Source organism: Salvelinus alpinus, chromosome 7 (genome assembly GCF_045679555.1).
Source record: "Salvelinus alpinus chromosome 7, SLU_Salpinus.1, whole genome shotgun sequence".
NCBI lineage: Eukaryota > Metazoa > Chordata > Actinopteri > Salmoniformes > Salmonidae > Salvelinus > Salvelinus alpinus.
In genome coordinates this window covers 23,248,010-23,273,236 of record NC_092092.1, presented here as the reverse complement: position 1 = coordinate 23,273,236, position 25,227 = coordinate 23,248,010, and the positions used below count along the sequence as shown (strand labels likewise).

Below are 25,227 nucleotides of genomic sequence, written 5' to 3'. Positions count from 1 at the left end.
TCACTTGGTCAGTCTATGTCATGGAAAGAGCAAGTATTCCTAATGTTTTGTACATTCAGATGGTAAATGTAAATGTTGGTTAGAATACAATAATCTGTTTGTTAAAATGTATGTCAGAAGAATGCTCCAACCCTGCTCTAACAAGGTCCTGGTGAGCAGCTACTATTACCCTAGACTCAGTGTGCAAGGTGTTTTTGCCCCTGCAATATATTCTATACAAGGCTTCTTCAGGCTGTCCTTGGAATATGAGATTGGTATCAAATGTCAAATCTGTGTTGTTGCGAAGTTTAAAGTAGACGTGAAGGAGCAAGCATGGCACATTCCAGCGAAGTCATGCCCGACAGTCACCTTTCACTCTCGCCATGCCAAATCAAGAGTCAAATCTCTTGTAGTAGACTCGACGCAAATCAGGATGCACTATAGCAGTAGCCTATTATAATCCTGCATTTGTGTAATTTGATGACAATCTTTGAATGCTTTGATAATTCCTTTGCATTTACTATAGCGTATTATCTCTAACATTATCCTACAGTACCATACCATATTCAGCATGGAAATCCTCAACATACCATGCATTCTAATGACCACGACTATTGGATTGAAGGCCTATTGGTTTATTGTGTGATGATCATGTTATGTGCTTTACAACATAGGCCTACATATTGCGGCATTATGATTATAAAACAGACATATATGAAAATACCAAATAATGGACTTTAATAACTTAGTATTTATGTACATTTACATTCACATGTTGAATAATAACATGTCATGTCTCGTTCTTGTTTATGCTGGTTCACATTTGCAGATTTTCTTTCCAGATAACGCATGGTTACAAAAAAGATTGTTACAAAAACAGTCCAGTGACAACATTGTGTTGTTCCTCTTGTGGATCCAGAGCAAACAGACGCAGGAGATGATACATTTAGAAGCACTTGCGGTGGACAATGCTGGGGCCTGCCTCGTCGTATTCCTGCTTGGTGATCCACATAGCCTGGAAAGTGGACAGGGAAGCCAGGATGGAGCCACCGATCCAGACGGAGTATTTACGCTCAGGTGGGGCAATGATCTATAGAGAAAGAAGTTGAGTATGAGTAAAAACCATTACATATTTTTATTAAGATTTTATTGTTGACAAATAAATGTTTATTGGAAGGTATAAATACGAATAGTGTTATTGGGTTGTCATATAATTACCTTGATCTTCATGGTGCTGGGAGCCAGGGCGGTGATCTCCTTTTGCATACGGTCAGCAATACCAGGGTACATGGTGGTACCACCGGACAGGACATTGTTGGCATACAGGTCCTTACGGATGTCAATGTCGCACTTCATGATGCTGTTGTAGGCGGTCTCGTGAATACCGGCAGACTCCATACCTGTTCGGATTATAACGTATTAGAAACAGCATGTCTCTATTTTGACCAATATAATAGGCATATAAATGATCATTACTCGTTATATGATTATTACATACCAATGAATGAAGGCTGGAAGAGGGTCTCTGGGCAACGGAAACGCTCGTTACCGATGGTGATGACCTGACCATCGGGAAGCTCATAGCTCTTCTCAAGGGAGGAGGAGGAGGCGGCGGTGGCCATCTCGTTCTCGAAGTCCAGAGCCACATAGCACAGCTTCTCCTTGATGTCACGCACGATCTCACGCTCGGCTGTAATGAATAAATATTTTGCTCAGAACATGGAACAAATCATTGCAATTACGCACGTCTTGTGCGTTTTAGCGCATTTTACAGATTATGCATGGTATTTTCATGGTGAGTAAAACAAGGCAAACAAAATCTCACCGGTTGTGACGAAAGAGTAGCCACGCTCGGTGAGGATTTTCATGAGGTAGTCAGTCAGATCGCGACCAGCCAAATCCAGACGCATGATGGCGTGGGGAAGAGCATAACCCTCATAGATGGGTACGTTGTGGGTCACACCATCACCGGAGTCCAGCACAATACCTTTAACACAAACAAAAACGTAAATATTCAGTTGACATAACTCATAGTATAGACACATGGTAGGCCACACGTAGCCGACACGTTGTTTTAGGTTAATTGTTTATGAGTAAACGCTGCATTCCTTACCAGTGGTACGACCGGAGGCGTACAGAGACAGCACAGCCTGGATCGCAACATACATGGCTGGGACGTTGAATGTCTCAAACATGATCTGGGTCATCTTTTCACGGTTAGCCTTGGGGTTCAGGGGGGCCTCAGTGAGCAGAGTGGGATGCTCCTCGGGGGCCACACGCAGCTCGTTGTAGAAGGTGTGGTGCCAGATCTTCTCCATATCGTCCCAGTTAGTGATGATACCGTGCTCGATGGGGTACTTAAGAGTAAGGATACCTCTCTTGCTCTGAGCTTCATCTCCTACGTAGGAGTCCTTCTGACCCATACCGACCATGACACCCTGGAGGAAAGACGAGACTCATTGGCCTATATGGTGGCATAGCCTAATCCCAGTCAAAACATGACGTGGGAACGCATAGATAGATAATGGATAATAAAGGATTTACGGGGCAAATTGCGTAATATGGGCCTGCTGCAAGCGTCTTCGGAGTGCAGATCATACCTGGTGACGAGGGCGACCAACGATGGAGGGGAAGACAGCCCTGGGGGCGTCATCACCGGCGAACCCTGCCTTCACAAGGCCGGAGCCGTTGTCGCACACAAGAGCTGTAGTCTCGTCGTCGTCACACATCTTGAGTTCTTAATAATACACATACACAAATAACTGTCATATTTCTGCAGGGTGCACGCACACAGAAACATCAGAACAACATAACGCACGATGCACACCTAAACGTTAAAAAGACAAGTAGGGTGAGACACAGACATACACTATGGAGCGATTGACATTAAATATTGTGCAAACTACGGATGACAGCTTAACACACAAGCCTGGTTGAGTGAGAAAATCATTGCATTTACTCAAAAAGTTGTTGCAAGTTAATAGGCTACTATGTCGATATTATATTGAATTGAGTTTAGGTACAAGTCATTTGAGTTGAGTCTACATTTGGTTAGATTTACGCATTGATATTGTCACCTGTTGAATACCCTACTGGAAATGTTATCTTATGCATGTTACACACTCATTTGTTGTATGAGTGAAATGATCTATCCAATTATAATGCATTGTTTCTGAACTCCATGAAACCACTCTAATTTCTTTCAATAACACAATGTCAAGGGGCTGTTAAATCGTTAGGTAGCCAAGCCCAGGCAATTTGGCCAGTTGTTTGTTTCAATTAAGTCTACAAACAAGGCCAAGGGTTTATCAAGTAATCTGACAGAAAGGAAAATGTGTATTTTATCTCTCTTCTACTCTTCCGCAATTTGTTTAATTTCTGTAGCCTATACAATAAATCCATGCGTAATTGGCATGCGCAATTCCTTCAGGTGAAGAGACTGTAACATCACTATCTGTGTATTTTATAATATTAATTGGCTCCACAGATGTCAAATAAAAATAAGGGTACATCCTTTGATATCAGTCCATGAATAGTAGATCCAGTCTTTGAGGTTTGGGTTGATTCCATTTTTCTTACCTTTGGTGGTGTCTGTCTCAGATTAAGCTCAGAAGGCGGAAAGCAACTGCTGCTGGATCGAGCTATAGTGGCACTTCAAACCTTATATACTCACCGCGTTCGGCCTATTTCCCTTACCCACCATTGAGAATGTCTACGTGTTCCATTGGACATTTTCCCAGCCGTCATCCATATTAGGTTCTTCGGTGTGACGGGGAAACTTCGCAGGCAGGCTAAAGGGCTCCCCGGTTTACAAGTGAGCAGGGCTCTCCATGTATGGGACTGTGGTCCTGATTCGAAGCCACGGTTCCAGGGCCGTATATGGAGAGCCTGTGATTTGTAAGACACCCTCGTGGCACAGCAAACTACAACTGCATACAGGATCCCCGTTGGAAAGCCCTTATCGAGGAGCGCAACTGTATGGCCATATAGGAACGACAACACGAAGGAAAGAAGGTAGTTTAAATTATTGTTCTGTCATACTACTGCAGGTTGATTACAAACATAGTAATGTTCCTTTGAGCTTGGATTTGCAATTGCACAGCCGTGTTAACAATGGATTGGTCTGTAATTTTTTGCCATTGTGCTCTGTAATCGTTGCTGCTTGGGGTCTTAGGGTTTTACTCAGTTTAGAGCTCTAGAACCCCGTGCATACCTACTGTGGGGTAGCCGTAGGTTATCCAAACAATAACAGATGCCGCATTGATTCAGGCATAACATAGGCTACGTTTAATACAACTATTTGCATGGTGCTAATTGCATGCAAAGTTAAACATTTAGACATTTTTATTTTGTGGCGAGACCCAATAAAGATTGCATTATTATTATTAGCCTACATCATTGTGCATCCATAGACTGATCTCTTTTCTATCATCATATGGCCAGCATCCGACAGATTCTCTGAAACAGCTGATAACAGCTAGCCTTATAGGCTATTTATTGTTGGTATTGTCACAGGCAATATTTAAAATTAGGGTTGTTTAAAAAAACATACAAGTTCCAGTTGGTCAAATACATAGAGAATGTGACTTTTTACTTCTCATATACTTTAGACATTTCAACACATAGTGGCCAGGTCATATGCTCACAGCAACACCCAAGTCAAATAATTTGTCGACAGAGACAACCGGAGCCCAGGGTTAACTCAGTGTTGTCATGAGGACCATGTCTCAAACGTTCAGCTGTGTATCCTGAACATATGACATAATAAGCTATCCAAGAACCTCATATACAACCTTTTAATGCTGTGTTCAAAGAAAATGAAAAGCTGCAAAGCAATTTTTTCCATTGAAATTCGGTGTAAATCACAGTTCTTCCATGAACTTGATCTTATGTATTGTACAAAATACAGTACATAAAGCATTTATTTTAGTAGGTCTACATTTGAGGCTTGTTTGGTTTGACAGGGTCTGTTGCCCAGCTGCTGCCACTCCACTGTCTGTCCCAGCAGGTGATGTCTGTGGGGTACGTGTCAGTTTGGTAGGAGGGGAGGAAGCAAGAGGGGCAACTGCTACTACTCCTCCCCCTGTCACCAAGGGAAAATAAGCAGCTTAGTCGTTCAGAAGACCACTTCAGCCTGGGCTGGAGAACCCTACACTCTTAGAACCCTTTTTGGTTCTATATATATGTTTTTTCTATACTTTGTTTCATATATTATGACATGCTTAAAGGTTATATCTATATAGAACCCAAATTAACCCTTTTCTTGAATAGCCTAGAACCTTTAGGGGTGGCATATATGAAGCAAGTAATAGAAACCTTTTAGAACCTTTTTTTCTAAGAGTGTAACAGGACAAGAATAGACTAAGGCCGGGATTCAATCCGATCGCCTCATGAGCTTAGTTCAACTGTCGTACCCCATCAGAACCCAAAATATAAGCTTGTTTTACTCCAATGGTTGTAAACAATGTAACTGTAAACAAACAGCCTCAAAACATGGTTAAAACTATACGTTTGATATCATGGATGGTCAGTCCTTGCATCCATAGCTCTTTCTATGAATTTGAGTGATTACATTTCTCCAAGCCCATCCCTCAGCGTTTTACCAAAACAGAGGCGGTTTGCCCACTTTGTTATTGTTTCAATTAAGGATTACAGCTTTAATGAGGTTCAGAGGCCTCTTCTAGTCACATGCATTTGACTCCTCTGTTTTCATGACAGATAGGCTACACGCCATCACTGGCGTAATGCAGTTTCTCTGGACCCCCACAAGGTCAGAGTTCGCTCTCCTCTCCCACCACCTTCCCTAAAATAAAACAAAATCTGTCAGCCAGACAGCCACTCACCAAGTTTAGACTACTGATTTGTGTCCATGGTGCTGAAATTGTGGTATGTCTATACAGCTGCCTATCAACTCGATAATAGACTTTCTGTGGTGGCAGGGAATGTAGCCTATGGCTTTGCTTTAGCTAATGGATAAATGTTGTTTATTAACGAAAAATACCACTGTCCTGTATAGCCTACCTGAACCTGCATGACATGAGCCTGTGCCCAGGTTAATGAGGTCATATTGTTGACAAACAATACCTAAAGAAAAGTAAATGAATCCTTACAACCGAATAATAATTAATAATAGATCAAAAATGTATTTCTCTACATATACATACATTTCATATCAATATTCATATAATCCATGTTTTTCTCATAATAGTAGAAACAAGTGTCATTAATCACCCACGGACTGGTTCATATTTACAGTGCATTCGGAAAGTACTCAGACTCCTTCCCTTTTTCCACATTTTGTTATGTTACAGCCTTATTCTAAAATTGATAAAACAATACAAATATGCCTCAATCTACACACAATACCCCATAATGACAAAGTGAAAACAGGTTTTAGAAATTTTAGCACATAAAAATAAATAAAATATTTACATGAATATTCAGACCCTTTGCTATGAGACTCGAATTTGAGCTCAGGTGCATTCTGTTTACATTGATCATCCTTGAGATGTTTCTAAAACTTGATTGGAGTCCACCTGTGGTAAATTCAATTGATTGGCCATGGTTTATATAAGGTCCCACAGTTGACAGTGCAAGTCAGAGCAAAAACCAAGCCATGAGGTCGAAGTAATTGTCCAGCACTCCGAGACAGGTGTCGAGGCACAGATCTGTGGAAGGATACCAAAAAATACCTGCAGCACTGAAGGTCCCCAAGAACACAGTGGCCTCCAAGAAGTTTGGAACCACCAAGACTCTTCCTAGAGCTGGCCGCCCGTCCAAACTGAGCAATCAAGGGAGAAGAGCCTTGGTCAGGGAAGTGACCAAGAACCTGATGGTCACTCTGACAGAGCTCCAGAGTCCCTCTGTGGAGATGGGAGAACCTTCCAGAAGAACAACCATCTCTGCAGCACTCCACCAATCAGGCCTTTATGGTAGAGTGGCTAGATGGAAGCCACTCCTCAGTAAAAGGCACATGACAGCTCTTGGAGTTTGCCAAAAGGCACCTAAAGGACTCTCAGACCACGAGAAACAACATTCTCTGTTCTGATTAAAATAAGATTGAACTCTTTGGCCTGAATGCCAAGCGTCACGTCTGGAGGAAACCTGGCACCATCCTTAAGGTGTACTTCCAAGATGGCGTAGCAGTCGGACGTATGTTTGTATTGTCCTGTCGCGTGTAAATAGTAAATAGTAAATAGTCTTCGTATTTTTCGTATACATTTCGTATATATTTTAATTTCACTTTCCATCTAGGAACTGAATATACATTCCTACATTCCGCCTCACCCAATGTGGTACGGACCTGCTATTTTTTTTATACTTTAGAACCGTAACCCCAATCAGAAGCTAGCCAGATAACTAGCTACTAGCTAGTAGTCAGTTAGCCACTGCTGCGGTCTTCACCCTCAACTCGGACACAGCCAGCTTCAATACCGGGCCAATACCTGCCAGTCTGCAAGCGCGATATCAACCCAGAGCATATAGGACTGCTTTTTCTCTACCACATCACCGGATTCCTGACGCAAGCTCTGGACAATTACACCGTATCATCACAGCTAGCTAGCTGCAACCGAGTGGCTACTACTGGCTAACACCTCTGTCCCGAAGCAAGCACCAGTTAGCCTTGAGCTAGCCTCGAGCTAGGCCCATCTGCCGGCTAGCTGAAGAGGTCTACCAGCGAATTCTTGGGCTACAATACCAGCTACAAGCTAATTTAGCCATTTTTTTTGCCGCTGCTAGTAGCTTTTACCTTCTGCACAGACACCAGCCCTGTTATTAGCCTGGATATTACTCACCAATTTACCAGCATCGGACTGTCTCTCGACAACAACGCCGGATTCCTGCCGTAATCCCTGAGCCACTGCTTCTGATCCTCACAGCTAGCTTGCGGCTAGCGCAGCTAGCGCCACTGCCACGAAGCTAGCACCAGTTAGCAAACACAATTCTACAATTCACAACCTCTCTTTCGCCATCGCCATCTGGCTTGGATTCTCTGTCGACACGACCACGTCTGAGCAGACCCCCTCCGTCTGAGCAGACCACCCCCCGGGCTACTAACTTTAAACGCCGCGTGCTAGCTTAGTGGAGGCCTCCCTGCTCCATCTACGGCTGCCCCCTGGACACTATGATCACTTGGCTACATAGCTGATGCATGCTTGACTGTCCATTAATTCACGGTACTCCATTCTGTTTATTTGTGTTTTATCTGTCGGCTCTGTGCTTTAACTCAGGATCTGTGTGTAGTTAATCCGACCCTCTCTGCCTAGTCGTCGCCATTTTTACCTGTTGTTGCTGTGTTAGACTAGCACCCTGTTATTGCTGCTGTTATCTTACCTGTTGTTTTAGCTAGCTCTCCCAATCAAGACCTGCAATCACTTTATGCCTTATTGTATGTCTCTCTCAAATATCAATATGCCTTGCATACTGTTGTTCAGGCTAGTTTTCATTATCATTGTTTTGGTTTGCAATGGACCCTGTAGTTCCACTCTCCGTACCTCTGATACCCCCTTTGTCCCACCCCCCACACATGCGGTGACCTCACCCATTGAGACCAGCATGTCCAGAGATACAACCTCTCTTATCATCACCCAGTGCCTGGGCTTGCCTCCGCTGTACCCGCGCCCCTCCATACCCCTGTCTGCACATTATGCCCAGAATCTATTCTACCACGCCCATAAATCTGCTCCTTTTATTCTTTGTCCCCAACGCTCTAGGCGACCAGTTTTGATAGCCTTTAGCCGCACCCTCATCCTACTACTCCTCTGTTCCTCGGGTGATGTGGAGGTAAACCCAGGCCCTGCATGTCCCCAGTCACCCTCATTTGTTGACTTCTGCGATCGAAAAAGCCTTGGCCTCATGCATGTCAACATCAGAAGCCTCCTCCCTAAGTTTGCCTTACTCACCGCTTTAGCACACTCTGCCAATCCTGATGTCCTTGCCGTGTCCGAATCCTGGCTTAGGAAGGCCACCAAAAATTCTGAGATTTCCATACCCAACTATAACACTTTCCGTCAAGATAGAACTGCCAAAGGGGGAGGAGTTGCAATCTACTGCAGAGATAGCCTGCAAAGTTCTGTCATACTTTCCAGGTCTATGCCCAAACAGTTCGAACTTCTAATTTTAAAAATTAATCTCTCCAGAAATAAGTCTCTCACTGTTGCCGCCTGCTACCGACCCCCCTCAGCTCCCAGCTGTGCCCTGGACACCATCTGTGAATTGATCGCTCCCCATCTAGCTTCAGAGTTTGTTCTGTTAGGTGACCTAAACTGGGATATGCTTAACACCCCGGCAGTCCTACAATCCAAGCTTGATGCCCTCAATCTCACACAAATCATCAAGGAACCCACCAGGTACAACCCTAAATCCGTAAACATGGGCACCCTAATAGACATTATCCTGACCAACCTGCCCTCCAAATACACCTCTGCTGTCTTCAATCAAGATCTCAGCGATCACTGCCTCATTGCCTGTATCCGCCACGGGTCCGCGGTCAAACGACCACCCCTCATCACTGTCAAACGCTCCCTAAAACACTTCTGCGAGCAGGCCTTTCTAATCGACCTGGCCCGGGTACCCTGGAAGGATATTGACCTCATCCCGTCAGTTGAGGATGCCTGGTCATTCTTTAAATGTTACTTCCTCACCATATTAGACAAGCATGCTCCGTTCAAAAAATGCAGAACCAAGAACAGATATAGCCCTTGGTTCACTCCAGACCTGACTGCCCTCGACCAGCACAAAAACATCCTGTGGCGAACTGCAATAGCATCGAAGAGCCCCCGCGATATGCAACTGTTCAGGGAAGTCAGGAACCAATACACGCAGTCAGTCAGGAAAGCAAAGGCCAGCTTTTTCAAGCAGAAATTCGCATCCAGTAGCTCTAACTCCAAAAAGTTCTGGGATACTGTAAAGTCCATGGAGAACAAGAGCACCTCCTCCCAGCTGCCCACTGCACTGAGGCTAGGTAACACGGTCACCACCGATAAATCCGTGATAATCGAAGACTTCAACAAGCATTTCTCAATGGCTGGCCATGCCTTCCTCCTGGCGACTCCAACCTTGGCCAACAGCCCCGCCCCCCCCGCTGCTACTCGCCCAAGCCTCCCCAGCTTCTCCTTTACCCAAATCCAGATAGCAGATGTTCTGAAAGAGCTGGAAAACCTGGACCCATACAAATCAGCTGGGCTTGACAATCTGGACCCCCTATTTCTGAAACTGTCCGCCGCCATTGTCGCACCCCCTATTACCAGCCTGTTCAACCTCTCCTTCGTATCATCTGAGATCCCCAAGGATTGGAAAGCTGCCGCGGTCATCCCCCTCTTCAAAGGGGGAGACACCCTGGACCCAAACTGTTACAGACCTATATCCATCCTGCCCTGCCTATCTAAGGTCTTCGAAAGCCAAGTCAACAAACAGATCACTGACCATCTCGAATCCCACCGTACCTTCTCCGCTGTGCAATCCGGTTTCCGAGCCGGTCACGGGTGCACCTCAGCCACGCTCAAGGTACTAAACGACATCATAACCGCCATCGATAAAAGACATTACTGTGCAGCCGTCTTCATCGACCTGGCCAAGGCTTTCGACTCTGTCAATCACCATATTCTTATCGGCAGACTCAGTAGCCTCGGTTTTTCTAATGACTGCCTTGCCTGGTTCACCAACTACTTTGCAGACAGAGTTCAGTGTGTCAAATCGGAGGGCATGTTGTCCGGTCCTCTGGCAGTCTCTATGGGGGTACCACAGGGTTCAATTCTCGGGCCGACTCTTTTCTCTGTATACATCAATGATGTTGCTCTTGCTGCGGGCGATTCCCTGATCCACCTCTACGCAGACGACACCATTCTATATACTTCCGGCCCTTCCTTGGACACTGTGCTATCTAACCTCCAAATGAGCTTCAATGCCATACAACACTCCTTCCGTGGCCTCCAACTGCTCTTAAACGCTAGTAAAACCAAATGCATGCTTTTCAACCGTTCGCTGCCTGCACCCGCACGCCCGACTAGCATCACCACCCTGGACGGTTCCGACCTAGAATATGTGGACATCTATAAGTACCTAGGTGTCTGGCTAGACTGCAAACTCTCCTTCCAGACTCATATCAAACATCTCCAATCCAAAATCAAATCAAGAATCGGCTTTCTATTCCGCAACAAAGCCTCCTTCACTCACGCCGCCAAACTTACCCTAGTAAAACTGACTATCCTACCGATCCTCGACTTCGGCGATGTCATCTACAAAATAGCTTCCAACACTCTACTCGGCAAACTGGATGCAGTTTATCACAGTGCCATTCGTTTTGTTACTAAAGCACCTTATACGACCCACCACTGCGACCTGTATGCCCTAGTCGGCTGGCCCTCGCTACATGTTCGTCGTCAGACCCACTGGCTCCAGGTCATCTACAAGGCTATGCTAGGTAAAGTGCCGCCTTATCTCAGTTCACTGGTCACGATGGCTACACCCACCCGCAGCACGCGCTCCAGCAGGTGTATCTCACTGATCATCCCTAAAGCTAAAACCTCATTTGGACGCCTTTCCTTCCAGTTCTCTGCTGCCTGCGACTGGAACGAATTGCAAAAATCTCTGAAGTTGGAGACTTTTATCTCCCTCAACAACTTTAAAAATCTGCTATCCGAGCAGCTAACCGATCGCTGCAGCTGTACATAGTCCATCTGTAAAACTACCCACCCAATTTACCTACCTCACCCCCCATACTGCTTTTATTTATTTACTTTTCTGCTCTTTTGCACACCAGTATCTCTTCTTGCACATGATCATCTGATGATTTATCACTCCAGTGTTAATCTGCTAAATTGTAATTATTCGATTTATTGCCTACCTCATGCCTTTTGCACACATTGTATATAGATTCTCTTTTTTTCTACCATGTTATTGACTTGTTTATTGTTTACTCCATGTGTAACTCTGTGTTGTCTGTTCACACTGCTATGCTTTATCTTGGCCAGGTCGCAGTTGCAAATGAGAACTTGTTCTCAACTAGCCTACCTGGTTAAATAAAGGTGAAATAAAAAAAAAAAAAAAAAAAAAAGGTGAAGCATGGTAGTTGCTGCATCATGCTGTGGGGATGTTTTTCAGTGGCAGGGACTGGGAAACTAGTCAGGCTCGAGGGAAAGATGAACGGAGCAAAGTACAGAGAGGTCCTTGATGAAAACCTACTCCAGAGCGCTCAGGACCTCAGACTGGGGTGAAGGTTTACCTTCCAATGGACAACGACCCTAAGCACACAGCCAAGACAACGCAGGAGTGGCTTCGGGACAAGTCTCTGAATGTCCTTGAGTTGCCCGGACTTGAACCCGATCGAACATCTCTGGAGAGACCTGAAAATGGCTGTGCAGCGGCACTCCCCATCCAACCTGACAGAGCTTGAGAGAATCTGCAGAGAAGAATGTGAGAAACTCCACAAATACAGGTGTGCCAAGCTTGTATAGTCATACCGAAGAAGACTCAAGGCTGTAATCGCTGCCAAAGGTGCTTCGACAAAGTACTGAGTAAAGGGTCTGAATAGTTATGTAAATGTATGTCATTTGCAAAAATGTCTAAAAAACTGTTTTTGCTTTGTCATTAGGGGAAAATTGATGAGGGAATTTTTTTTTTTTAATACAGTTTTGAATAAGGCTGTAACATAACAAAATGTGGAAAAAGTCAAGGGGTCTGAATACTTTCCGAACGCACTTTATGCATCGTATGCACGTGACCAATAAGGCCTGACCTATAGCATATCATAATCACATCAATAAGTTGGTTATAGCAAACTCCGAACACCATAACACATTTTAAAGTATAATGGATGCAGAGGATGTAACAAATTAACTCAAAATGGGGAATGTTTACTGGTTGCTCAGGGGGCAAAGGGGAAGTCCAATGTGTGGAAGACATTTGACTTAGTTGTGGAAGATTACAATATAATTTTTTTTCTGACCTTTTGGAACTGTGTAAACAACACTTAATAAATTATAACTGTACCAGAGAGTCTATTCTAACAAAAAAAAATTGAAAGCCTTTATTACCGCAAAGACTAAAAACAGTCATGGATTTGTGAATGCAATTGCTGACATGTTGCAGTAGATGTATTGTTTAGGCTAATTATTCGAGGCTCCCTTTCTTATTTCATTTTAAAACAAAAAAAGCTTAATGGCATTTCAAAACATGAATGACATGAATGACTTGAATGACTTGTATGCTTGTATTCATCTTCCGGCGCCGAAAAGAGATGGCTGCCTCGCTTCGTGTTCCTTGGAAAATATGCAGTATTTTGTTTTTTTACGTGTTATTTCTTACATCGGTACCCCGGGTAATCTTAGGTTTCATTACATACAGTCGGGAGGAACTACTGAATATACGATTAACGTCAACTCATCATCGTTCCTACCAGGAATATGACTTTCCCGAAACGGATCCAGTGTTTTGCCTTCCACACAATACAATGGATCTGATCCCAGCCGGCGACCCTGTGCGACGCCGAAAAAGGGGAAAACGTGGCGGTCTCGTGGTCAGGCTTCGGAGACGGGCACATCGCGCTCCACTCCCTAGCATACTACTCGCCAATGTCCAGTCTCTTGACAATAAGGTTGATGAAATCCGAGCACGGGTAGCATTCCAGAGAGACATCAGGGATTGCAACGTGCTCTGCTTCACGGAAACATGGCTAACTCAAGGGACGCTAACGGAGTCGGTGCAGCCAGCTGGTTTCTTCATGCATCGCGCCGACAGAAACAAACATCTTTCCGGTAAGAAGAGGGGCGGGGGGGTATGCCTTATGATTAACGAGAAGTGGTGTGATCATCATAACAACACACAAGAACTCAAGTCGTTCTGTTCACCTGATCTAGAACTCCTCACAATCAAATGTCGACCGCATTATCTACCAAGGGAATTCTCGTCAATCATAATCACAGCCGTATACATTCCCCCCCAAGCAGACACATCGATGGCCCTGAACTAACTTTATCTGACTCTTTGTAAACTGGAAACCACACACCCTGAGGCTGCATTCATCGTAGCTGGGGATTTTAACAAGGCTAATCTAAAAACAAAACTCCCTAAATTCTATCAGCATATCGATTGTGCTACCAGGGCTGGAAAAACACTAGACCATTGTTATACTAATTTCCGCGACGCTTATAAGGCCCTCCCCCGCCCCCCTTTCGGAAAAGCTGACCACGACTCCATTTTGTTGATTCCAGCCTACAAACAAAAACTCAAACAACAAGCTCCCGCGCTCAGGTCTGTTCAACGCTGGTCCGACCAATCTGAATCCACGCTTCAAGACTGCTTCGATCACGCAGATTGGAATATGTTCCGCATCGCGTCCAACAACAATATTGACGAATATGCTGATTCGGTGAGCGAGTTCATTAGGAAGTGCATTGACGATGTCGTACCCACAGCAACGATAAAAACATTCCCAAACCAGAAACCGTGGATTGACGGCAGCATTCGCGTGAAACTGAAAGCGCGAACCACTGCTTTTAACCAGGGCAAGGTGACCGGAAGCATGACCGAATACAAACAGTGTAGCTATTCTCTCCGCAAGGCAATCAAACAGGCCAAGTCTCAGTACAGAGACAAAATCGAGTCGAAATTCAACAGCTCAGACACAAGAGGTATGTGGCAGGGTCTACAGTCAATCACGGATTACAAAAAGAAAATCCGCCCCGTCGAGGACCAGGATGTCTTGCTCCCAGACAGGCTAAACAACTTTTTTGCCCGCTTTGAGGACAATACAGTGCCACTGACACGGCCCCCTACCAAAACCTGCGGGCTCTCCTTCACTGCAGCCGAGGTGAGTAAAACATTTAAACGTGTTAACCCTCGCAAGGCTGCAGGCCCAGACGGCATTCCCAGCCGCGTCCTCAGAGCATGCGCAGACCAGCTGGCTGGTGTGTTTACGGACATATTCAATCAATCCTTATCCCAGTCTGCTGTTCCCACATGCTTCAAGAGGGCCACCATTGTTCCTGTTCCCAAGAAAGCTAAGGTAACTGAGCTAAACGACTACCGCCCCGTAGCACTCACTTCCGTCATCATGAAGTGCTTTGAGAGACTAGTCAAGGACCATATCACCTCCACCCTACCGGACACCCTAGACCCACTCCAATTTGCTTACCGACCCAATAGGTCCACAGACGACGCAATCGCAACCACACTGCACACTGCCCTAACCCATCTGGACAAGAGGAATACCCATGTGAGAATGCTGTTCATCGATTACAGCTCAGCATTTAACACCATAGTACCCTCCAAACTCGTCATCAAGCTCGAGACCCTGGGTCTCGACCCCGCCCTGTGCAACTGGGTCCTGGACTTCCTGACGGGCCGCCCCCAGGTGGTGAGGGTAGGTAACAACATCTCCACCCCGCTGATCCTCAACACTGGGGCCCCACAAGGGTGCGTTCTGAGCCCTCTCCTGTACTCCCTGTTCACCCACGACTGCGTGGCCATGCACGCCTCCAACTCAATCATCAAGTTTGCGGATGACACTACAGTGGTAGGCTTGATCACCAACAACGACGAGACGGCCTACAGGGAGGAGGTGAGGGCCCTCGGAGTGTGGTGTCAGGAAAATAACCTCATACTCAACGTCAACAAAACAAAGGAGATGATTGTGGACTTCAGGAAACAGCAGAGGGAGCACCCCCCTATCCACATCGACGGGTCAGTAGTGGAGAAGGTGGAAAGTTTTAAGTTCCTCGGTGTACACATCACGGACAAACTGAACTGGTCCACCCACACAGACAGCGTTGTGAAGAAGGCGCAGCAGCGCCTCTTCAACCTCAGGAGGCTGAAGAAATTCGGATTGTCACCAAAAGCACTCACAAACTTCTACAGATGCACAATCGAGAGCATCCTGTCGGGCTGTATCACCGCCTGGTACGGCAACTGCTCCGCCCACAACCGTAAGGCTCTCCAGAGGGTAGTGAGGTCTGCAGAACGCATCACCAGGGGCAAACTACCTGCCCTCCAGGACACCTACACCACCCGATGTCACAGGAAGGCCATAAAGATCATCAAGGACAACAACCACCCAAGCCACTGCCTGTTCACCCCGCTATCATCCAGAAGGCGAGGTCAGTACAGGTGCATCAAAGCAGGGACCGAGAGACTGAAAAACAGCTTCTATCTCAAGGCCATCAGACTGTTAAACAGCCACCACTAACATTTAGCGGCCGCTGCCAACATACTGACTCAACTCCAGCCACTTTAAAAATGGGAATTGATGGAAATTATGTAAAAATGTACCACTAGCCACTTTAAGCAATGCCACTTAATACAATGTTTACATACCCTACATTACCCATCTCATATGTATATATACTGTACTCTATATCATCTACTGCATCTTGCCATCTTTATGCAATACATGTACCACTAGCCACTTTAAACTATGCCACTTTATGTTTACATACCCTACAGTACTCATCTCATATGTATATACCGTACTCTATACCATCTACTGCATCTGCCATGCCGTTCTGTACCACCACTCATCCATATATCTTTATGTACATATTCTTTATCCCTTTACACTTGTGTGTGTGTGTAAGGTAGTAGTGTGGAATTGTTAGGTTAGATTACTGTTGGTTATTACTGCATTGTCGGAACTAGAAGCACAAGCATTTCGCTACACTCGCATTAACATCTGCTAACCATGTGTATGTGACTAATAAAATTTGATTTGATTTGATTTTGATTTGCTGTGTGATGACATGCACAAATTAATGATTGATTTATTGACACTGTAGCCTATAGGCTATATTGAAATATAGGCCTAAATTACAGTATTAAGACAGCTAAACAGGATGCACTCTTAGGCCTACAGCTCGATGGTGGTAAAACAAGGCTACTATGCTAAGCCTACGAATGATAATGACATGACTTAGTATTATACTGATGATCATAATCATAATTGTAATAATAACAATAAGAAGGAGATCAAGAAAGAAAATTGTGTATAGGAGCAAGAGCTGAGTGGGCAGCTTATTAGGTGTGATAAACAGGTGCTTTTAGATTGCAGTATTATTATATTTCTGACTGTTTGGAACAGTGTAAATAACAATAAATAAATTATAAGTAATACCAGAGAGCCTTTATTACAGCATAGCAAAGAATTAAAACAGCCGAAATTGTGAAATTGCACTATCTAACATGTTGCAGTTGCGAGAGGCGTAAAGCCAGTGGCGGCCCCTCATTCATGTTTTGAGCCCCACATTATAACAAAAAATAATAATAACATATGTTTTTTTTTTTGGGGGGGGGGGGGGGGGGGGCTTGCCTGTTTTGCATGTTATTTTGGCATTAATACGTGTCACATATCAGTTTGCAAACAATGTAAATAAATATATATATATCATTCAGTTAATAAAGCTGCATACACACATGGTCTCTTTTTTGTTTTCTTGAGTAAAGCAGCTCCGAAATGCAGGTGTTTCAGCCTAGCTCAGTGCTTTCTGTGGCGGTGGGGCGAGCGAGCAGAAAATAGGATCACTGCGCCTTGATTGGCTCAGTGTTCTGTCACACATGGGGACAGTACGTCATCACCAAGTTTAAGTCCTTAGTAAGGGTAGACATCCAAAATTTCAGCCCTTTGGGTGCTGCCATAGAGTTATATTACAAGTGCCCTTCCAAGAAGGCTCAAGGTCGTTGGCCACAGATAAAATGATGTCAAATCACGTTATATGTACAGTAGCTTTGATTGGACTGATCATGTCAACATCTTACTTTCAAAGTCTTAGCTAGCAGTCATCATCATGAATAAAGTCGACAATCTACTGGCAAATCCTTTTTAATCCTTGTCATATGAAGAGAAATAATGAAGAGAAATTATAGCGAAAATGTATCGGTCCTCATCGGCCATTAGACATAAAGATTACACAACAAATTCAACAATGAGTCGTTTGGAAGGAATCAGTGGCTAACTGCAAGCGTTGCAAAGCAACCACTAATGTTAGCCTGCTATTCAATGGAGTGGCTGTGTTTTTTCCCCCAGAGTTCCCACCAAAAAATCCAGAGAATGCCAGACTTTGATGCCAAAGTTTGATGCCAAAATTTGCCCACAAAGGCCCGCCGAGCCACCTTCACAAGGTGAGTCCAAAAATGTCTTGTATGTTGCTGCATAAATGATGTAATATGCAAGGGAGATATGTATACTGTAGCTAAGAAAGTAATACGGTATTGTAAACACATCGTTCATGGCCTGGTGTGTCCTTGTCAGCAAACTGTTTTTGTACAGCTTTGACAGTGCCACTGATAGTAGTGGGGGCGCTTGGCTTGCACGTGCAAATTCAGCACACACAACATTCTATAATAGAATTGTGTTATTTGACGTGTCAAATTAAAAGCTTATTTAACGTGTCAAATAGTGTTATATGACGTGTATGTTTTTTGACACGCGAAGACCCAAACGGCGTTCAATGTGCCTCACCCTAACAATTTGGTATATTTTCACCTCTTCATTTTGCCTACTGTTCTAACTTGGGGGTGCACATGTAGCCTATAACCTGTTTTAGAGAAATGTAATCATCGAATATTGGAAGAGCTTTCATTGTCTATATGCCCCCTTTATTTATCCTATGGTTCTGACTTGTTGTACAGGGAGTACACTGTAAGAACGGCCCATGTTCTGAATTCTGTCGCTGTACATTTTAAAAGTGCTGAACAAATAGTTATATTGACTACGTCCGTCGTCGCTCGCTCAGTAATGTCTTAATCGAAATTACGGATAGCCTCTTATCCGCTTGTCATCCCCTTATGCCATAGCTTGTACATCTCAGTTGTCAGTAGAAACCACATTTGTTTAAGCAAGTCAGCAATATCAGCTACACTACCGGTCACATTTTTTAGAACACCTACTCATCCAAGGGTTTTTCTTTCTTTTTACTATTTTCTACATTGTAGAATAATAGTGAAGACATCAACACTATGAAATAACACATATGGAATCATGTAGTAACCAAAAAAGTGTTAAACAAATCAAAATATATTTTATATTTGAGATTCTTCTTTGTCTTGATGACAGCTTTGCACAATCTTGGCATTCTCTCAACCAGCTTCATGATCAGCCAAGACCTCAGAAAAAAAATTGTAGACCTCCACAAGTCTGGTTCATCCTTGGGAGCAATTTCCAAATGCCTGAAGGTACCATATTCATCTGTACAAACAATAGTACGCAAGTATAAACACCATGGGACCACGCAGCCGTCATACCGCTCAGAAAGGAGACACGTTCTGTCTCCTAGAGATTAACGTACTTTGGTGCGAAAAGTGCAAATCAATCCCAGAACAACAGCAAAGGACCTTGTGAAGATGCTGGAGGAAACAGGTACAAAAGTATCTATATCCAAAGTAAAACGGGTCCTATATTGACATAACCTGAAAGGCCGGTCAGCAAGGAAGAAGCCACTGCTCCAAAACCTCCATAAAAAAAGCCAGACTACGGTTAGCAACTGCACATGGGGACAAAGATCGTACTTTTTGGAGAAATGTCCTCTGGTCTGATGAAATAGAACTGTTTGGCCATAATGACTATCGTTATGTTTGGGAAAAAGGGGGAGGCTTGCAAGCCGAAGAACACCATCCCAACCGTGAAACACAGGGGTGGCAGCATCATGTTGTGGGGGTGCTTTGCTGCAGGAGGGACTGGTGCACTTCACAAAATAGATGGTATCATGAGGACGGAAAATTATGTGGATATATTGAAGCAACATCTCAAGACATTAGTCAGGAAGTTAAAGCTTGGTCGCAAATGGGTCTTCCAAATGGAAAATGACCCCAAGCGTACTTCCAAAGTTGTGGCAAAATGGCTTAAGGACAACAAAGTCAAGGTATTGGAGTGGCCATCACAAAGCCCTGACCTCAATCCTGTAGAAAATTTGTGGGCAGAACTGAAAAAGCGCGTGCGAGCAAGGAGGCCTACAAACCTAACTCAGTTACACCAGCTCTGTCAGGAGGAATGGGACAAAATTCAACCAACTTATTGTGGGAAGCTTGTGGAAGGCTACCCGAAACGTTTGACCCAAGTTAAACAATTTAAAGGCAATGCTACCAAATACTAATTGAGTGTATGTAAAACATTTTCTCTACTATTATTCTGACATTTCACATTCTTAAAATAAAGTGGTGATCCTAACTGACTTAAAACAGGGAATTTTTACTAGGATTAAATGTCAGGAATTGTGAAAAACTGAGTTTAAATGTATTTAGCTAAGGTGTATGTAAACTTCCGACTTCAACTCTCTATATATATATATGGATGATGTATAAAGCCAGGCACATTTAACAGCTGTTGATTACAGACCTAACAAATTGGGGTTTCCTCTCTCAATTTTCTTCTTGGAGAAATAATGTAAGGGCTGTTCTCTCTTCTCACTCTGCTGCTGCCTCTGCCGAATTGTTCTCAACAGCAATATGCTGGTTAACTTTTCTATTATGCACATAGTAACATTTGCTAGGAAAAGGCGCCAATTCAATGACACTGAAGATTAGGCTATGTTCCAGAACCTCAAACAGCGACCGCTATAAAATATCATATAAAATAATATATTTTTTATTATTGTTGCACACCATTGTTCTTACATTATACCCATATACAATTTCAGTAGCACGTGTCCTAGAGTGATGGACTGTGCCCTCCCCACAGCCTCTGAAATGGATTAGTCCACTGAGACAGGCGCGAGTCATACTGGCGTCTTGTGCACTATGAATATATATATTTATTTGTGACTGCTCAACTAAAGAAATCTCAGTCGATCAAAATGGGCCAGCCCTAGTAGGGAGGGATGTATTTTCAGTTTGTCTAGATCGAAATAGTCTATTATTGTGGTGTTGAGCACGTAAACCATGCCCGAAGTCAGAATGCTTTGTTAGTTGGTTGTGTGGTGCATTGGCACAGAAACCTGTTGGTGGAAAATGTGTTGCATATATTTTATACAACTATAAATATGGGATCAAAATGTAGAAAATCTGATATCCCCCAAGCTGATCATTGATCGTAGTGTAATGAAACAGGCAGGAAAAGTGAGCTCACCTGTGGTGGTCGGCAACCCCTCTAACTTCTGGCCCGTAGCCCTGTGTGGCATCAACTGTGCCACAAAGCAAAGTCAATATCAACATTTATAAACACAGGGCCACTACAGTTATTGTTATTTGTGCTAAAAAACATCATTTTTTGTTAATTATATGAGGGGGGAGGGTGTTCAATTTATTTTACAATACAAGGGGAGGGTCATGTGAAAATATTTTTAACATTGGGGTTGGGGGGTGCATTTTATTTATGACACCTTGAGTTGGACACCTTCAATTTTGATCTGTCCCGAAGCTGTAGCAAAATCTCTGTGGTGAGACGCATTCAGAAGAGTGGGGCAGAGAAATAAAAATAAATAAGATTGCATTTTAACAGAAAAATGACCTAAATGAACATATTTCTTTAGTAAAAAGACAAGTCTGGCTGATAATAATTGCCATCATGGTTGAGGCAGAGGACACGATGACGACAAGCCCAAAGACAGGCCCTAGCCAGTGGTGGAAAAAGTACCCAATTGTCATACTTGAGGGAGCTCAGAGGGAGCTCAGCTTCACAGAAATGTGACATTTTTCACCAACCCAATGGACTTGTAAAATAATGTTTCTAATTGTAATAACTCCACTGGTAGACGTGGACATATTTAGATGTATGTTTGTGGTATTGTTTGATTTTGTTTTTTTTAGTAAAGATACCTTAATAGAAAATGACTCAAGTAAAAGTGAGTCAGTAAAATACTACTTGAGTAAAAGTCTAAAAGTAATACTAAGATATCATTTACAAATGAAGCACTTGTGTTTAGTGAGTCTGCCAGATCAGAGGCAGTAGGGATAGCCAGGGATGTTCTCTTGATAACTGCGTGAATTGGACCATTTTCCTGTCCTGCTAAGCATTCAAAATGTAATGAGTACTTTTGGGTGTCAGGGAAAATGTATTTTCTTTAGGAATGTAGTGCAGTAAAAGTAAAAGTATAAATATAAATAATAAAGCAAAGTACAGATATCCCCCCCAAAATTACTTAAGTACTACTTTCAAGTATTTTTACCACTGGACCTAGCTAGCACTTCAACAACCACTAGCATTAGCCTAGCTAGCACTTCAACCAGTAGCATTACTGCCTCTGCTGCTGTCAGTGGCTCATCATCATCAGTACTACTGGCCATCACTAGCAGCAGCGCAGCATTTGCTGATGTCGAACCAGATCGAGAGCTCGGAGAGGAAGATGCAAATTCAGATTCAGAGTCTGATTCACCCCCAGTCCTTGCTGTTCCAGAGTCACAAAAAGACCAGTTTGTGGACCTACGACAGAACGTGTTTATCAGAGGCCCCGTCTGACAAACATCTTGTCAAAAAGGGTCAAAATAGATCAGAGATATTGTATTCCCTCAAAGTGGGGACCCAGTCCCTCTGAGATTTAGTGACAACTATGAAAAATGTATGAAAAACGGATAAAAAATTACACGGACATAGCTTGTGTATTCAACTTTATCTGATGCCGTTTTCTTTTCTTTTTTTCTTTTTTTTGTCGCATTTTTGGAAAAAGAGACTAATTTGAGCAGTGACGGTTTTCGTTAGTGGAAGAATACGGGACCATTTTGAAAGCACATGAGCGTTGTACTGAGCATTTACAAAACATGGAGAGTTGGCACTATCTTGCGGAAAGATTGAAAACAGGCACAACCATTAATGCAATCAACCAGACTGGCTGCAAGGTGGATTGCATCCGGACAAAGCCCGTGTGAAGAAGTGCTGCCTTGGTTGCTCTGGGTGTTGTCTACTTCAAAGGTACTAGAGGGCTGGGGTTCAAGTCCTTATTTCATCTCCTGAGTTGTTGTCACCTTTAACCTATCGGCTCTTATTTGCGTGTGTGTGTAGATAGATGGATAACTCAGTTCAGTCAAATTAGAGGGATGGAGGACTTCCAGCCAGATGGGGAGGCACTCACCCACATTGTCATGATGACCCAGAACCATTCACCAGTGAAACTGGGCTGCACAGTAAATACACAGCCTGGTATAAAAAGTTATTCTTGTTGTTCAGAAACATATTTTTCAATTGATCTGATCTCTCCCCTTCTCCATTTTCTCCCTGCCTCTTTCTCTTTCCCTCACTCTCTCCCTGCAGATTGTTTGGATGCAGGATTATTGTCAGTATGTTTGTTCCTTCCAGATGAGGTCACTGCCAACATGACCCTGGTGGAGGAGAGCCTGACGGCCGAGTTTGTCCAGGACCTCTCCATGACCCTTCAGCCTGTGAAGGTGGCCCACACACTGCCTTCCTAGAGTTCAGCTATTTCACCGACCTGCTGCCTCTGCTCGTTGACCAGAGTGAGTACTCCTTCATCCTACCTTATCACGTATTTAAATGATTGTCTCCCTCCTCCACTCCTCCTCTACCTCTCTCTTCTCAACACTTAGGACCAATAAAACTCAAAACTTTAGAAGTAAAGTAAAATAACTATTATAAAAATAAATGTGTAAGGATGTGGACTATCTGGTCCTTCTACAGTCTTTGATGGCAGGAGTGCATCTATCTCTTATCTCTCTATTTGAGTAATTTAACAGACACTTACAGGAGCAATTAGGGTTAAGTGCCTTGCTCAAGGGCACACCGTTATATATTTTTTCACCTAGTCAGTTCAGGGATTCAACCCAAGGACCTTTCGGTTACTGGTCCAACACTCTTACCCGCTAGGCTACCTGCCACACTGTATCTCTCTCTATCTGTATCTCTCTCTTTATCTCTCTCTGTATCTGTCTGTATCTCTCTCTGTATCTCTCCCTCTTTATCTCTCTCTGTATCTCTCTCGCTGTATCTCTCTGAATCTCTCTGTGTATATCTTGCTCTGTATCTCACAACTTTAGAGTAAAGTAAAGTAACTATAATTTGTTTTATAACGATGGAAGATAAGTGTAAGGTGTATGTAAGGGTTAAATATCAAAAGTGGAGGGAATAATCTGTTTCTAAGCTGTCAAGTACCTTCTGCTCTCTCTCTCTCTCCCTCTCTCTCTCTCTCTCCCTCTCTCTCTCTCTCTTTCCCTCCCTCTCTCTATCTCTCTCTCTCTCTCTCTTTCCCTCCCTCTCTCTCTCTCTCTCTCTCTCTCTCTCTCTCTCTCTCTCTCTCTCTCTCCCTCTCTCTCTCCAGGTCTCTTGATTGGTTGCAGGACACAGACCTGATAAAGAGCACCACTCAGGCAGCAAAGCACAGCAGCCTCAATCACAAGGTGGCACACACACAGCACTTAAGAAGATCCTAAGAGGGGAGCAGCCAATAAATATCATACTATTATTACTCATATCTAATGAATTTAAAAGAGTAATAGTCTCTCTTATCCATTTTCCTGACTCCTTGTCTTCTATGTGGGGATCCAAGACCTTTACTAGTCGGGGTGGGGGAGGGTCTGTCTGCATCTGCCAAACTGTTTGCATCTGCCAGGTGTGCCTGTCCCAAAACATCCTATAGGCTACAGTTAATCTCTTTCCATAACATTTTGGAGAATTAAGGAGAATTAAGGAGTATGAGAGGCTCAATTAAAGATGTTACAGAACTGCTGTATTTGAAGCACTCCTCCCTTCTGCCCTGTTTCCCTGATGTTGCTAAGGTAACCAAGCTGTTTTTAGCATCCCTGTAACTGTCGCTTCTGCGGAGAGATGGTTTTCTAAACTAAAACTCATAAAGAACTACCTAAGAACAAAGCTTTAGGCTCTCGGTCTGATATGTGCTTTTAAACACCTGAGTATGCTCCACTCTGCACTGGCACCATCGTAGCCTTAACCACGGCATTTCTTCACCGAAATCCACTTACTTTCCATCAGTTCAATTAGGCCATTTCTTTTTCAAGGCCTGAGCAGTGGCGATTTTAGCATGACGATTTTGGTGTGGCAAACTCCCCCCAAATGTTTTGATGCATGCTATCAAAGCCACTACACAACACAGCACAACACTAAACAATACATTAATTGCACTATAACGGTGACAAATGGTGCCCACAAACTGTGCCCACAAACTACATAAATCTGTCCCAACAGCAGAGCTGTCTTTTCAGCACCATGGAGTGAATCCTTACACCTGGCTATGAATGGAGCCTTTTCTGGCAGCAAAACAGTTAATTCAACCTCATTTACTGCCTTTTAAAAAAACATAGCTGATATGGCTGACTTGTTTAAACAAATGTGGATTCAACTGACAATTGAGATATTTGTCA

At 43.7% G+C, this 25,227-nt stretch overlaps 2 protein-coding genes across 4 annotated transcripts; one reads left to right on the top strand and one right to left on the bottom strand.

The window, feature by feature from the left end:
* Positions 1-598: 598 nt before the first annotated feature.
* On the bottom strand, positions 599-3,682 carry LOC139580617 (actin, alpha skeletal muscle 2-like). The gene is made up of 7 exons (XM_071409477.1): positions 3,559-3,682; positions 2,580-2,716; positions 2,093-2,417; positions 1,805-1,966; positions 1,478-1,669; positions 1,198-1,379; positions 599-1,069 (listed from the first exon to the last, which is right to left on the bottom strand). Exons 2-7 carry the CDS (start codon positions 2,706-2,708, stop codon positions 926-928), a joined length of 1,134 nt encoding a protein of 377 aa, XP_071265578.1. The 5' UTR covers positions 2,709-2,716; positions 3,559-3,682; the 3' UTR covers positions 599-925.
* Positions 3,683-3,803: 121 nt separating this feature from the next.
* LOC139580618 (pigment epithelium-derived factor-like) lies at positions 3,804-24,718 on the top strand. 3 transcript variants are annotated; one of them, XM_071409478.1, is made up of 5 exons: positions 3,855-3,993; positions 17,993-18,087; positions 22,898-23,035; positions 23,192-23,349; positions 24,168-24,718. In XM_071409478.1, exons 2-4 carry the CDS (start codon positions 18,030-18,032, stop codon positions 23,302-23,304), a joined length of 309 nt encoding a protein of 102 aa, XP_071265579.1. In that variant the 5' UTR covers positions 3,855-3,993; positions 17,993-18,029; the 3' UTR covers positions 23,305-23,349; positions 24,168-24,718. The 3 variants fall into 3 exon arrangements, 1 of the variants encoding a protein (XP_071265579.1); XR_011676076.1 differs by lacking the exon at positions 22,898-23,035 and having other exon boundaries at positions 3,804-3,993; XR_011676077.1 differs by lacking the exon at positions 22,898-23,035 and having other exon boundaries at positions 23,147-23,349.
* Positions 24,719-25,227: the final 509 nt, after the last annotated feature.

Excerpts from the sequence above, each read along its gene's own strand:
- LOC139580618 (XM_071409478.1), top strand. The coding sequence starts at position 18,030 with ATGCCAAAGTTTGATGCCAAAATTTGCCCACAAAGGCCCGCCGAGCCA. Across the intron at positions 18,088-22,897 it reads CGCCGAGCCACCTTCACAAG|ATAGATGGATAACTCAGTTC; the intron begins GTGAGTCCAAAA and ends GTGTGTGTGTAG. Across the intron at positions 23,036-23,191 it reads CACAGTAAATACACAGCCTG|ATGAGGTCACTGCCAACATG; the intron begins GTATAAAAAGTT and ends TGTTCCTTCCAG.
- LOC139580617 (XM_071409477.1), bottom strand. The coding sequence starts at position 2,708 with ATGTGTGACGACGACGAGACTACAGCTCTTGTGTGCGACAACGGCTCC. Across the intron at positions 1,380-1,477 it reads CTTCCAGCCTTCATTCATTG|GTATGGAGTCTGCCGGTATT; the intron begins GTATGTAATAAT and ends TAATCCGAACAG. Across the intron at positions 1,070-1,197 it reads CCAGCACCATGAAGATCAAG|ATCATTGCCCCACCTGAGCG; the intron begins GTAATTATATGA and ends CTTTCTCTATAG.